Raw genomic sequence first — 15,059 nt, forward strand, 5'->3', positions numbered from 1 at the left:
TCCTCCTCCTCCTCTGTGACATTACGCTCTATCCTCCTCCTCTGTGACATTACGCTCTATCCCCCTCCTCCTTTGTGACATTACGCTCCATCTTCCTCCTGTGACATTACGCTCTATCCTCCTCCTCTGTGACATTACGCTCTATCCTCCTCCTCTGTGACATTACGCTCTATCCTCCTCCTCTGTGACATTACGCTCTATCCTCCTCCTCCTCTGTGACATTACGCTCTATCCTCCTCCTCCTCTGTGACATTACGCTCTATCCTCCTCCTCTGTGACATTACGCTCTATCCTCCTCCTCCTCTGTGACATTACGCTCTATCCTCCTCCTCTGCGACATTACGCTCTATCCTCCTCCTCCTCTGTGACATTACGCTCTATCCTCCTCCTCCTCTGTGACATTACACTCTATCCTCCTCCTCCTTTGTGACATTACGCTCTATCCTCCTCCTCCTCTGTGACATTACGCTCTATCCTCCTCCTCTGCGACATTACGCTCTATCCTCCTCCTCTGCGACATTACGCTCTATCCTCCTCCTCTGTGACATTACGCTCTATCCTCCTCCTCCGTGACATTACGCTCTATCCTCCTCCTCCTCCGTGACATTACGCTCTATCCTCCTCCTCCTTCGTGACATTACGCTCTATCCTCCTCCTCTGTGACATTACGTTCTATCCTCCTCTGTGACATTACGCTCTATCCTCCTCCTCCTCTGTGACATTACGTTCTATCCTCCTCCTCCTCTGTGACATTACGCTCTATCCTCCTCCTCCTCTGTGACATTACGTTCTATCCTCCTCCTCCTCTGTGACATTACGCTCTATCCTCCTCCTCTGTGACATTACGCTCTATCCTCCTCCTCCTCTGTGACATTACGCTCTATCCTCCTCCTCTGTGACATTACGCTCTATCCTCCTCCTCCTCTGCGACATTACGCTCTATCCTCCTCCTCTGTGACATTACGCTCTATCCTCCTCCTCCTCTGTGACATTATGCTCTATCCTCCTCTGTGACATTACGCTCTGTCCTCCTCCTCTGCGACATTACGCTCTATCCTCCTCCTCCTCTGTGACATTACGCTCTATCCTCCTCCTCCTCTGTGACATTACGCTCTATCCTCCTCCTCTGTGACATTACGCTCTATCCTCCTCCTCCTCTGTGACATTACGCTCTATCCTCCTCCTCTGTGACATTACGCTCTATCCTCCTCCTCCTCTGTGACATTACGCTCTATCCTCCTCCTCTGTGACATTACGCTCTATCCTCCTCTGTGACATTACGCTCTATCCTCCTCCTCCTCTGTGACATTACGCTCTATCCTCCTCCTCCTCTGTGACATCACGCTCTATCCTCCTCCTCCTCTGTGACATTACGCTCTATCCCCCTCCTCCTTTGTGACATTACGCTCCATCTTCCTCCTGTGACATTACGCTCTATCCTCCTCCTCTGTGACATTACGCTCTATCCTCCTCCTCTGTGACATTACGCTCTATCCTCCTCCTCTGTGACATTACGCTCTATCCTCCTCCTCCTCTGTGACATTACGCTCTATCCTCCTCCTCTGTGACATTACGCTCTATCCTCCTCCTCCTCTGTGACATTACGCTCTATCCTCCTCCTCCTCTGTGACATTACGCTCTATCCTCCTCCTCCGTGACATTACGCTCTATCCTCCTCCTCTGCGACATTACGCTCTATCCTCCTCCTCCTCTGTGACATTACGCTCTATCCTCCTCCTCCTCTGTGACATTACACTCTATCCTCCTCCTCCTCTGTGACATTACGCTCTATCCTCCTCCTCCTCTGTGACATTACGCTCTATCCTCCTCCTCTGCGACATTACGCTCTATCCTCCTCCTCTGCGACATTACGCTCTATCCTCCTCCTCTGTGACATTACGCTCTATCCTCCTCCTCCGTGACATTACGCTCTATCCTCCTCCTCCTCCGTGACATTACGCTCTATCCTCCTCCTCCTTCGTGACATTACGCTCTATCCTCCTCCTCTGTGACATTACGTTCTATCCTCCTCTGTGACATTACGCTCTATCCTCCTCCTCCTCTGTGACATTACGTTCTATCCTCCTCCTCCTCTGTGACATTACGCTCTATCCTCCTCCTCCTCTGTGACATTACGTTCTATCCTCCTCCTCCTCTGTGACATTACGCTCTATCCTCCTCCTCTGTGACATTACGCTCTATCCTCCTCCTCCTCTGTGACATTACGCTCTATCCTCCTCCTCTGTGACATTACGCTCTATCCTCCTCCTCCTCTGCGACATTACGCTCTATCCTCCTCCTCTGTGACATTACGCTCTATCCTCCTCCTCCTCTGTGACATTATGCTCTATCCTCCTCTGTGACATTACGCTCTGTCCTCCTCCTCTGCGACATTACGCTCTATCCTCCTCCTCCTCTGTGACATTACGCTCTATCCTCCTCCTCCTCTGTGACATTACGCTCTATCCTCCTCCTCTGTGACATTACGCTCTATCCTCCTCCTCCTCTGTGACATTACGCTCTATCCTCCTCCTCCTCTGTGACATTACGCTCTATCCTCCTCCTCCTCTGTGACATTACGCTCTATCCTCCTCCTCTGTGACATTACGCTCTATCCTCCTCCTCCTCTGTGACATTACGCTCTATCCTCCTCCTCTGTGACATTACGCTCTATCCTCCTCCTCCTCTGTGACATTACGCTCTATCCTCCTCCTCCTCTGTGACATTACGCTCTATCCTCCTCCTCTGTGACATTACGCTCTATCCTCCTCCTCCTCTGTGACATTACGCTCTATCCTCCTCCTCTGTGACATTACGCTCTATCCTCCTCCTCCTCTGTGACATTACGCTCTATCCTCCTCCTCCTCTGTGACATTACGCTCTATCCTCCTCCTCCTCTGTGACATTACGCTCTATCCTCCTCCTCTGTGACATTACGCTCTATCCTCCTCCTCCTCTGTGACATTACGCTCTATCCTCCTCCTCTGTGACATTACGCTCTATCCTCCTCCTCCTCTGTGACATTACGCTCTATCCTCCTCCTCTGTGACATTACGCTCTATCCTCCTCCTCCTCTGTGACATTACGCTCTATCCTCCTCCTCCTCTGTGACATTACGCTCTATCCTCCTCCTGTGTGACATTACGCTCTATCCTCCTCCTCTGTGACATTACGCTCTATCCTCCTCCTCCTCTGTGACATTACGCTCTATCCTCCTCCTCCTCTGTGACATTACGCTCTATCCTCCTCCTCCTCTGTGACATTACACTCTATCCTCCTCCCGTGACATTACGCTCTATCCTCCTCCTCTGTGACATTACGCTCTAATCTCCTCTTCCTCTGTGACATTACGCTCTATCCTCCTCCCCTGTGACATTACGCTCTATCCTCCTCCTCCGTGACATTACGCTCTATCCTCCTCCTCCGTGACATTACGCTCTATCCTCCTCTGTGACATTACGCTCTATCCTCCTCTGCGACATTACGCTCTATCCTCCTCCTCTGCGACATTACGCTCTATCCTCCTCCTCCTCTGTGACATTACGCTCTATCCTCCTCCTCTGTGACATTACGCTCTATCCTCCTCCTCTGTGACATTACGCTCTAATCTCCTCCTCCTCCGTGACATTACGCTCTATCCTCCTCCTCCTCCACGACATTACGCTGTCCTCCTCCTCTGTGACATTACGCTCTATCCTCCTCCTCCTCTGAGACATTACGCTCTATCCTCCTCCTCTGTGACATTACGCTCTATCCTCCTCCTCCTCCTCTGTGACATTACGCTCTATCCTCCTCCGCAACATTACGCTCTATCCTCCTCCTCCTCCTCTGTGACATTACGCTCTATCCTCCTCTGTGACATTACGCTCTATCCTCCTCCTCCGTTACGTTCTATCCTTCTCCTCCTCTGTGACATTACGCTCTATCCTCCTCCTCTGTGACATTACGCTCTATCCTCCTCCGTGACATTACGCTCTATCCTCCTCCTCCTCTGTGACATTACGCTCTATCCTCCTCCTCCGTTACATTACGCTCTATCCTCCTCCTCCGTTACATTACGCTCTATCCTCCTACTCCGTGACATTACGCTCTATCCTCCTCCTCCTCCGTTACATTACGCTCTATCCTCCTCCTCCTCTGTGACATTACGCTCTATCTTCCTCCTCCTCCGTGACATTACGCTCCATCCTCCTCCTCCGCGACATTACGCTCCATCCTCCTCCTCCGCGACATTACGCTCCATCCTCCTCCTCCGCGACATTACGCTCTATCCTCCTCCTCTGTGACATTACGCTCTATCCTCCTCTGTGACATTACGCTCTATCCTCCTCCGTGACATTACTCTCTATCCTCCTCCGTGACATTACGCTCTATCCTCCTCCTCCTCTGTGACATTACGCTCTATCCTCCTCCTCCTCTGTGACATTACGCTCTATCCTCCTCCTCCTCCGTGACATTACGCTCTATCCTCCTCCTCCTCTGTGACATTACGTTCTAATCTCCTCCTCCTCTGTGACATTACGCTCTATCCTCCTCCTCTGTGACATTACGCTCCATCCTCCTCCTCTGTGACATTACGCTCTATCCTCCTCCTCTGTGACATTACGCTCCATCCTCCTCCTCCGCGACATTACGCTCTATCCTCCTCCTCTGTGACATTACGCTCTATCCTCCTCTGTGACATTACGCTCTATCCTCCTCCGTGACATTACTCTCTATCCTCCTCCGTGACATTACGCTCTATCCTCCTCCTCCTCCGTGACATTACGCTCTATCCTCCTCCTCCTCTGTGACATTACGCTCTATCCTCCTCCTCCTCCACGACATTACGCTCTATCCTCCTCCTCCTCCACGACATTACGCTCTATCCTCCTCCGCGACATTATGCTCTATCCTCCTCCTCCTCCGTTACATTACGCTCTATCCTCCTCCTCTGTGACATTACGCTCTATCCTCCTCTGTGACATTACGCTCTATCCTCCTCCTCCTCTGTGACATTACGCTCTATCCTCCTCCTCTGTGACATTACGCTCTATCCTCCTCCTCCTCTGTGACATTACGCTCTATCCTCCTCCTCCTCCGTGACATTACGCTCTATCCTCCTCCTCCTCTGTGACATTACGCTCTATCCTCCTCCTCCTCTGTGACATTACGCTCTATCCTCCTCCTCCTCTGTGACATTACGCTCTATCCTCCTCCTCTGTGACATTACGCTCTATCCTCCTCCTCCTCTGTGACATTACGCTCTATCCTCCTCCTCCACGACATTACGCTCTATCCTCCTCCGCGACATTACGCTCTATCCTCCTCCGTGACATTACGCTCTATCCTCCTCCTCCTCTGTGACATTACGCTCTATCCTCCTCCTCCTCTGTGACATTACGCTCTATCCTCCTCCTCCACGACATTACGCTCTATCCTCCTCTGTGACATTACGCTCTATCCTCCTCCTCCTCTGTGACATTACGCTCTATCCTCCTCTGTGACATTACGCTCTATCCTCCTCCTCCGTGACATTACGCTCTATCCTCCTCCTCCTCCGTGACATTACGCTCTATCCTCCTCCTCCGCGACATTACGCTCTATCCTCCTCCTCCGTTACATTACGCTCTATCCTCCTCCTCCTCTGTGACATTACGCTCTATCCTCCTCCTCTGTGACATTACGCTCTATCCTCCTCCTCCGTTACATTACGCTCTATCCTCCTCCTCCCCTGTCACATTACGCTCTATCCTCCTCCTCTGTGACATTACGCTCTATCCTCCTCCTCCCCTGTGACATTACGCTCTATCCTCCTCCCTGTGACATTACGCTCCATCCTCCTCCTCCGCAACATTACTCTCTATCCTCCTCCTCCGTTACATTACGCTCTATCCTCCTCCTCCTCCGTTACATTACGCTCTATCCTCCTCCTCCTCCGTTACATTACGCTCTATCCTCCTCCTCTGTGACATTACACTCTATCCTCCTCCTCCTCTGTGACATTACGCTCTATCCTCCTCCTCTGTGACATTACGCTCTATCCTCCTCCTCCTCTGTGACATTACACTCTATCCTCCTCCTCCTCTGTGACATTACGCTCTATCCTCCTCCTCCTCCGTTACATTACGCTCTATCCTCCTCCTCCTCCGTTACATTACGCTCTATCCTCCTCCTCCTCTGTGACATTACGCTCTATCCTCCTCCTCTGTGACATTACGCTCTATCCTCCTCCTCCTCTGTGACATTACGCTCTATCCTCCTCCTCCTCGTTACATTACGCTCTATCCTCCTCCTCCTCCGTTACATTACGCTCTATCCTCCTCCTCCTCTGTGACATTACGCTCTATCCTCCTCTTCTGTGACATTACACTCTATCCTCCTCCTCCTCTGTGACATTACGCTCTATCCTCCTCCTCTGTGACATTACGCTCTATCCTCCTCCTCCTCTGTGACATTACGCTCTATCCTCCTCCTCCTCTGTGACATTACGCTCTATCCTCCTCCTCCTCTGTGACATTACGCTCTATCCTCCTCCTCCTGTGACATTACGCTCTATCCTCCTCCGCGACATTACGCTCTATCCTCCTCCTCCTCTGTGACATTACGCTCTATCCTCCTCCTCCCCTGTGACATTACGCTCTATCCTCCTCCTCCTCTGTGACATTACGCTCTATCCTCCTCCTCCTCTGTGACATTACGCTCTATCCTCCTCCTCCTCTGTGACATTACGCTCTATCCTCCTCCTCCTCCGTTACATTACGCTCTATCCTCCTCTGTGACATTACGCTCTATCCTCCTCTGTGACATTACGCTCTATCCTCCTCCGTGACATTACGCTCTATCCTCCTCCTCCTCTGTGACATTACGCTCTATCCTCCTCCTCCTCTGTGACATTACGCTCTATCCTCCTCCTCCGTTACGTTACGCTCTATCCTTCTCCTCCTCTGTGACATTACGCTCTATCCTCCTCCTCTGTGACATTACGCTCTATCCTCCTCCGTGACATTACGCTCTATCCTCCTCTGTGACATTACACTCTATCCTCCTCCTCCTCTGTGACATTACGCTCTATCCTCCTCCTCCGTTACATTACGCTCTATCCTCCTCCTCCGTTACATTACGCTCTATCCTCCTCCTCCGTTACATTACGCTCTATCCTCCTACTCCGTGACATTACGCTCTATCCTCCTCCTCCTCCGTTACATTACGCTCTATCCTCCTCCTCTGTGACATTACGCTCTATCCTCCTCCTCCTCTGTGACATTACGCTCTATCCTCCTCCTCCTCTGTGACATTACGCTCTATCCTCCTCCTCCTCCGCGACATTACGCTCCATCCTCCTCCTCCGCGACATTACGCTCTATCCTCCTCCTCTGTGACATTACGCTCTATCCTCCTCTGTGACATTACGCTCTATCCTCCTCCGCAACATTACGCTCTATCCTCCTCCTCCTCCGTGACATTACGCTCTATCCTCCTCCTCCTCTGTGACATTACGCTCTATCCTCCTCCTCCGTTACATTACGCTCTATCCTCCTCCTCCTGTGACATTACGCTCTATCCTCCTCCTCCACGACATTACGCTCTATCCTCCTCCGCGACATTACGCTCTATCCTCCTCTGTGACATTACGCTCTATCCTCCTCCTCCTCTGAGACATTACGCTCTATCCTCCTCCTCCTCTGTGACATTACGCTCTATCCTCCTCCTCCTCTGTGACATTACGCTCTATCCTCCTCCTCCGTTACATTACGCTCTATCCTCCTCCTCCGTTACATTACGCTCTATCCTCCTCCTCCGTTACATTACGCTCTATCCTCCTCCTCCTCTGTGACATTACGCTCTATCCTCCTCCTCCGTTACATTACGCTCTATCCTCCTACTCCGTGACATTACGCTCTATCCTCCTCCTCCTCCGTTACATTACGCTCTATCCTCCTACTCCGTGACATTACGCTCTATCCTCCTCCTCCTCCGTGACATTACGCTCTATCCTCCTCCTCCTCCGTGACATTACGCTCTATCCTCCTCCTCCTCTGTGACATTAGGCTCTATCCTCCTCCTGTGACATTACGCTCTATCCTCCTCCTCCTGTGACATTACGCTCTATCCTCCTCCGCGACATTACGCTCCATCCTCCTCCTCCGCGACATTACGCTCTATCCTCCTCCTCCGTTACATTACGCTGTATCCTCCTACTCCGTGACATTACGCTCTATCCTCCTCCTCTGCGACATTACGCTCTATCCTCCTCCTCCGTTACATTACGCTCTATCCTCCTCCTCCTCTGTGACATTACGCTCTATCCTCCTCCTCCGTTACATTACGCTCTATCCTCCTCCTCCGTTACATTACGCTCTATCCTCCTACTCCGTGACATTACGCTCTATCCTCCTCCTCCGTGACATTACGCTCTATCCTCCTCCTCCGCGACATTACGCTCTATCCTCCTCCTCCGCGACATTACGCTCTATCCTCCTCCTCCTCTGTGACATTACGCTCTATCCTCCTCCTCCTCTGTGACATTACGCTCTATCCTCCTCCTCCCCTGTGACATTACGCTCTATCCTCCTCCCCTGTGACATTACGCTCCATCCTCCTCCTCCGCAACATTACTCTCTATCCTCCTCCTCCGTTACATTACGCTCTATCCTCCTCCTCCTCCGTTACATTACGCTCTATCCTCCTCTGTGACATTACGCTCCATCCTCCTCCTGTGACATTACGCTCTATCCTCCTCCTCCTCTGTGACATTACGCTCTATCCTCCTCCTCCTCTGTGACATTACGCTCTATCCTCCTCCTCCTCTGTGACATTACGCTCTATCCTCCTCCTCCTCTGCGACATTACGCTCTATCCTCCTCCTCCTCTGTGACATTACGCTCTATCCTCCTCTGTGACATTACGCTCTATCCTCCTCCTCCTCTGCGACATTACGCTCTATCCTCCTCCTCCTCTGTGACATTACGCTCTATCCTCCTCCTCCTCCGTTACATTACGCTCTATCCTCCTCTGTGACATTACGCTCTATCCTCCTCCTCCTCTGTGACATTACGCTCTATCCTCCTCCTCCTCCGTTACATTACGCTCTATCCTCCTCTGTGACATTACGCTCTATCCTCCTCCTCCTCCGTTACATTACGCTCCATCCTCCTCCTCCTCCGTTACATTACGCTCTATCCTCCTCTGTGACATTACGCTCTATCCTCTTCCGTGACATTACGCTCCATCCTCCTCCGTTACATTACGCTCTATCCTCCTCCTCCGTGACATTACGCTCTATCCTCCTCCTCTGTGACATTACGCTCTATCCTCCTCCTCCTCCGTTACATTACGCTCTATCCTCCTCCTCCTCTGTGACATTACGCTCAATCCTCCTCTGTGACATTACGCTCCATCCTCCTCCGTTACATTACGCTCTATCCTCCTCTGTGACATTACGCTCTATCCTCTTCCGTGACATTACGCTCTATCCTCCTCCTCCGTGACATTACGCTCTATCCTCCTCCTCCGTGACATTACGCTCTATCCTCCTCCTCCGCGACATTACGCTCTATCCTCCTCCTCCGCGACATTACGCTCTATCCTCCTCCTCCTCTGTGACATTACGCTCTATCCTCCTCCTCCCCTGTGACATTACGCTCCATCCTCCTCCTCCGCAACATTACTCTCTATCCTCCTCCTCCGTTACATTACGCTCTATCCTCCTCCTCCTCCATTACATTACGCTCTATCCTCCTCTGTGACATTACGCTCCATCCTCCTCCTGTGACATTACGCTCTATCCTCCTCCTCCTCTGTGACATTACGCTCTATCCTCCTCCTCCTCTGTGACATTACGCTCTATCCTCCTCCTCCTCTGTGACATTACGCTCTATCCTCCTCCTCCTCTGCGACATTACGCTCTATCCTCCTCCTCCTCTGTGACATTACGCTCTATCCTCCTCTGTGACATTACGCTCTATCCTCCTCCTCCTCTGCGACATTACGCTCTATCCTCCTCCTCCTCTGTGACATTACGCTCTATCCTCCTCCTCCTCCGTTACATTACGCTCTATCCTCCTCTGTGACATTACGCTCTATCCTCCTCTGTGACATTACGCTCTATCCTCCTCCTCCTCCGTTACATTACGCTCTATCCTCCTCTGTGACATTACGCTCTATCCTCCTCCTCCTCCGTTACATTACGCTCCATCCTCCTCCTCCTCCGTTACATTACGCTCTATCCTCCTCCGTTACATTACGCTCCATCCTCCTCCTCCTCCGTTACATTACGCTCTATCCTCCTCTGTGACATTACGCTCTATCCTCTTCCGTGACATTACGCTCCATCCTCCTCCGTTACATTACGCTCTATCCTCCTCCTCCGTGACATTACGCTCTATCCTCCTCCTCTGTGACATTACGCTCTATCCTCCTCCTCCTCCGTTACATTACGCTCTATCCTCCTCCTCTGTGACATTACGCTCTATCCTCCTCCTCCTCCGTTACATTACGCTCTATCCTCCTCCTCCTCTGTGACATTACGCTCTATCCTCCTCTGTGACATTACGCTCCATCCTCCTCCGTTACATTACGCTCTATCCTCCTCTGTGACATTACGCTCCATCCTCCTCCGTTACATTACGCTCTATCCTCCTCTGTGACATTACGCTCTATCCTCCTCTGTGACATTACGCTCCATCCTCCTCCTCCTCCGTTACATTACGCTCTATCCTCCTCTGTGACATTACGCTCTATCCTCTTCCGTGACATTACGCTCCATCCTCCTCCTCCTCCGTTACATTACGCTCTATCCTCCTCTGTGACATTACGCTCTATCCTCCTCTGTGACATTACGCTCTATCCTCTTCCGTGACATTACGCTCTATCCTCCTCCTCCCCGACTTTACTATACTTTCTATGTCTCTGGGCCTGTGAAAAAAATGTCACACAGATGTCGTCCTTTTTTTTTTCATGGTCCCGTGGTCCATGATGTGATACAATTATTCCGTTTTCTATTGTTTGAGAACCCATTGTCTGAATTCATACAAAGGCATTCCACCAAAAATATGGATGGCAAAAACTTTATTTTTCAGGGGTCGCTATTAAAAGCCGATGTTCAGGGAGAATTACGACTGAAAAGTTTCTACCAAAAGTGTCCAGGTCAGTAAAGGCAAAAAAACAAACAAGTACACAAACAGAATGGGTGGAGTCTATTTTTATGAAAAAATAAAAAGCGAGAGGTAAGGGTATTAGGGAGCGGTGGCGGAGGATGGGGTATTAGGGAGCGGTGGTGGAGGACAGGGTATTAGGGAGCGGTGGCGGAGGATGGGGTATTAGGGAGTGGTGGTGGAGGATGGGATATTAGGGAGCGGTGGCGGAGGATGGGGTATTAGGGAGCGGTGGTGGAGGATGGGGTATTAGGGAGCGGTGGCGGAGGATGGGGTATTAGGGAACAGTGGCGGAGGATGGGGTGTTAGGGAGCAGTGGCAGAGCACAGTATTAGGAAGCGGTGGCGGAGGACGGGGTATAGGGGGCGGTGGCGGAGGACGGGGTATTAGGGAGCGGTGGCGGAGGACGGTATATTAAGGAGAGGTGGCGGAGGACGGGGTATTAGGGAGCAGTGGCGGAGGACAGGGTATAGGGAGCGGTGGCGGAGGACAGGGTATTAGGGAGCGGTGGCGGAGGACAGGGTATTAGGGAGCGGTGGCGGAGGACGGGGTATAGGGGGCGGTGGCGGAGGACGGGGTATTAGGGAGCGGTGGCGGAGGACGGTATATTAAGGAGAGGTGGCGGAAGACGGGGTATTAGGGAGCAGATAAGGGAGGATAAGATAAGAAATCCTGTCTCTAGGAATGGCTGAAGAGTATGAGTTGGTGTCAGGTTGTTTCTGTCTTCTCTTTTCAGAGCTAAGGATTGGGCTGAGTGAAGAATTCTGTGTGGGGAGCTCAGAGCTGAGAGGTCAGTCCCGAAAACTCCTAAGTCTTACTCTAGACATGGACACTACACATGGCTATACACACGCGGCAGATTCAGGCTTCATACACATCATGTGTAGTGTGTGGCACGTATAGGACCCACTCCATACTTTGTGGCTCTTTTCTACAGATGTGTGTATGGGGCCACAGACATAAGCGGATCTATATACTATCTGCAAATCTGGAGCTATGATTATGTATAATATACAGAACAAGATAAGGTCACCTCTAAAGGGCCTGTGCATGGACGTCTTTCCAAGAATGTGACGGTCACAGCATAAAGCCTAGTTCGTGTGTACATATTCCATAGCGGCTTCCCATTCGCATGGAGCATCTGGTATTTGCTGGGGGTCTCAGCGATAAGACATTTCTCTTCTATCCATACCCTTTAAATAAGACTGGGGAATCCCTTTAAGTGCAGTTACAGTTCGGTATCTTATGTTCACGTGAACATTGCCCCCTACAGGATACGGCTCTGCAGTGCGGGTGGACAGCTGTCAGTTCCACGAGTCGGTAAAACTGGATGAGTTTGAGATCAGTCGGATCCTGAAAGTGCTCCCTCCGCAGGGCGAGGTGAGAATTGCAGAATACAAGTAGCTTACCCGATCAGCATCTCTTGAAGAGGTTCTCCAGGGGGTCTTTGTATATTTACCTCCTAAGGTGTTTTTAGGTACTGTATCTAGGGTTTGCAGACTGGTTCTTCCTCCGGGTCACATGATCAAAACTAGCACCAGGCCCCCACCTCCCCCCCTATTCAGAGTTGCTATAGGGGCTCCCTATGAACACAGGAGCAGTGGGAGGAGGCAGAGCAACGTGGGGGCTGGGTGCTGGTTTAGATCACGTCAGAACCCCTAGGTCCACCTACGGACTCCCTGGAGAACCCCTTTAACAATAAGCTGCTTATACTCCATTATGTGATTAGGGAACCTTCGGCTCTCCAGCTATTGTAAGACTACAACTCCCAGCATGCATACTTGCTCTGCTGGAAGTGAATGGAGCACGTTGGGAGTTGTAGTTTCACAGCGTCTGTAGTGCCAGAGTCGTCCATGGGTTGTGTCTGGCACTGCAGCTACATTGAAGTGAACGGAGCCGACTTGCAATACCACATACAACCTGTGAACGGGTGTGGCAGTGTTTTTGGACATAGACTGCCAAGTGTTTGTAACCCTATACGGTCCTCACAGCCTTGTGTATTTCCTGCAGCTCACGGTGATGCAGTATCAGATCTCTGACAGTCTCCCCACTAGCCCACCCTTCCATCTGTTCACCAGCCTGGAGAGAGACCCCGGCAGCAGGTAAAACATATAAGGACTGCCTATAGTACACCCTGTGCTGAGCAAGTGGCTACATGTAATCCAAAGGTAGTCACCTAGTCCAAGTGACTAGTGGTTGCTAATTAACATGTACTAATACAAGAAGAACCTGCAAATATTGCACGAGATGAATAACGTCAACCCTGCACTGCATCGTCTCCGTCCTATCTGTACATTCTCCTTCTCTTGCAGCCGCCTTCGGATCTACTTGAAGCTGCGCTGCGACTTGAGCCCAAAGAGGTGAGACGCAGATAATAGTAACAGTAAGGAATGCTATGTACTTCTGGGAAAGCTGGGTGACAGTCAATACGGCTGCAGTACTTTTCTCTCCGCATGATTCGTGTGGAAACAGAGCGGAAACCACACGAACCCCATTTTAGTCTATGGGGTCCGTGTGGTTTCGGAGCTATGCGCTTTTTAATGCCTATAGGTTTCCATTCAGAGGGTCTTTAAGTGGACACCCCAAACGGAATACCCAACGCAGAGGTGAACTGGGCCTTACATAGGTGCCAAATGAGTACTGTGGAGCTCTGTAACTACAGCGGGGGTAACTATAGGGGGGGCAGCAGTCACTACCAGGCCCTGACCTTAGGGAGCCTCAAATATCCCTCTCCCACCTAAAATATAGTGACACAAGATAGGTAGGGGCCCATTACAGATTCTACATTGGGGCCCAGGAGCGTCAGGTTACAGCACTGAGGAGTATATTGATAACTCTCCCATTTACTTTTGCGGAAATAATAAATTTGCCTGCAACCACCACTAGGTGGAGCTCAATGTATAAGTATAATGTATGTATGTTGTTATCTGGTTACAAGGAACTAATGATCTTCCTGTAAATCTTTCCCCAATATCTTTGGCCCATACAGCCAGGCTATTAATGTCCGTGTGCAGATACCTGTGCCAAAGGGCGCCACCAGGTAGGTGGGTCATAGTGGTTGTACAGACTTGGGTACACGTAGACGTCTGGATGACATCTAACCCCACACCCTTTTCTGTGCAGCGTCTCTCAGGAGCTGAGCAGCCCTGACCAAAGTGCAGAACTGACGCTGAACAGCCAGTCTGTGTCCTGGAATATCCCCAGGATCCGCGGAGGAAGCCAGCTATCTGCACTGTTCAAGGTAACGACCATCAAGATCCGAGATGGGAAAGCTGAGTGACAATATGGTCGAGTCCTAAGCAATACGCCATCACTCTGAGATGTGAAGACTCTTACCTCTTTCCCCAGGTGGACGTCTCCGGATGCCTCTCCCTTCCCTCTGTTCTGGATCTTCCTCCTATAAACCTCTCCTTCCAGGTCCCGTCTCTCACCTGCTCTGGGCTACAGATCCGATTCCTCCGGCTACGCAGTGAACGTCCGGCCCCAATCCACACATGGGTCAGATACCTCACCCAGAGCGACTCTTACAGTGTCCGGCTTGGCTAGCTGATAGCTGTGGACCTATGCTTCTATACTTTATATGTGGCCATGGAAAGACTGTGTCATCTCCAGGAGTGACTGGTGCCCAAAACTCATATGGACTGAATCGGAGGAGATGTTTACAGCGACCAATCACATCACTGCTTTCATCTTATAATTTGCACTGAAAATACGGTAACTTGCTTACCACCATAATTGTTCTCCTCCACTACTATGTAATGTACCAGAGGCTCAGACTGGTGCAAGTCCTGACAACTGTACAGTGTAAAAATATATTATCTACAGAAATGTGCAGTCACTGTGTATGTACATTATATTACTTATCCTGTAGTATACTCCAGAGCTGCGCTCACTATTCTGCTGGTGCAGTCACTGTGTACATAC

At 50.8% G+C, this 15,059-nt stretch overlaps 1 protein-coding gene across 1 annotated transcript in view; it reads left to right on the forward strand.

Annotated features, from left to right (window-relative positions):
* AP4M1 (adaptor related protein complex 4 subunit mu 1) overlaps window positions 1-14,941 on the forward strand; it is a 32,367-nt gene extending 17,426 nt beyond the window's left edge. Inside the window, exons 9-16 of the mRNA XM_075272461.1 lie at window positions 11,061-11,127; window positions 11,872-11,925; window positions 12,409-12,515; window positions 13,146-13,237; window positions 13,448-13,495; window positions 14,125-14,175; window positions 14,259-14,376; window positions 14,484-14,941. Coding sequence (XP_075128562.1) covers window positions 11,061-11,127; window positions 11,872-11,925; window positions 12,409-12,515; window positions 13,146-13,237; window positions 13,448-13,495; window positions 14,125-14,175; window positions 14,259-14,376; window positions 14,484-14,681 — 735 coding nt within the window. The 3' untranslated portion in view covers window positions 14,682-14,941. The remainder of the gene's footprint in view (window positions 1-11,060; window positions 11,128-11,871; window positions 11,926-12,408; window positions 12,516-13,145; window positions 13,238-13,447; window positions 13,496-14,124; window positions 14,176-14,258; window positions 14,377-14,483) is intronic.
* Window positions 14,942-15,059: the final 118 nt, after the last annotated feature.

This window comes from Leptodactylus fuscus, chromosome 5, assembly GCF_031893055.1.
Source record: "Leptodactylus fuscus isolate aLepFus1 chromosome 5, aLepFus1.hap2, whole genome shotgun sequence".
Lineage (NCBI taxonomy): Eukaryota > Metazoa > Chordata > Amphibia > Anura > Leptodactylidae > Leptodactylus > Leptodactylus fuscus.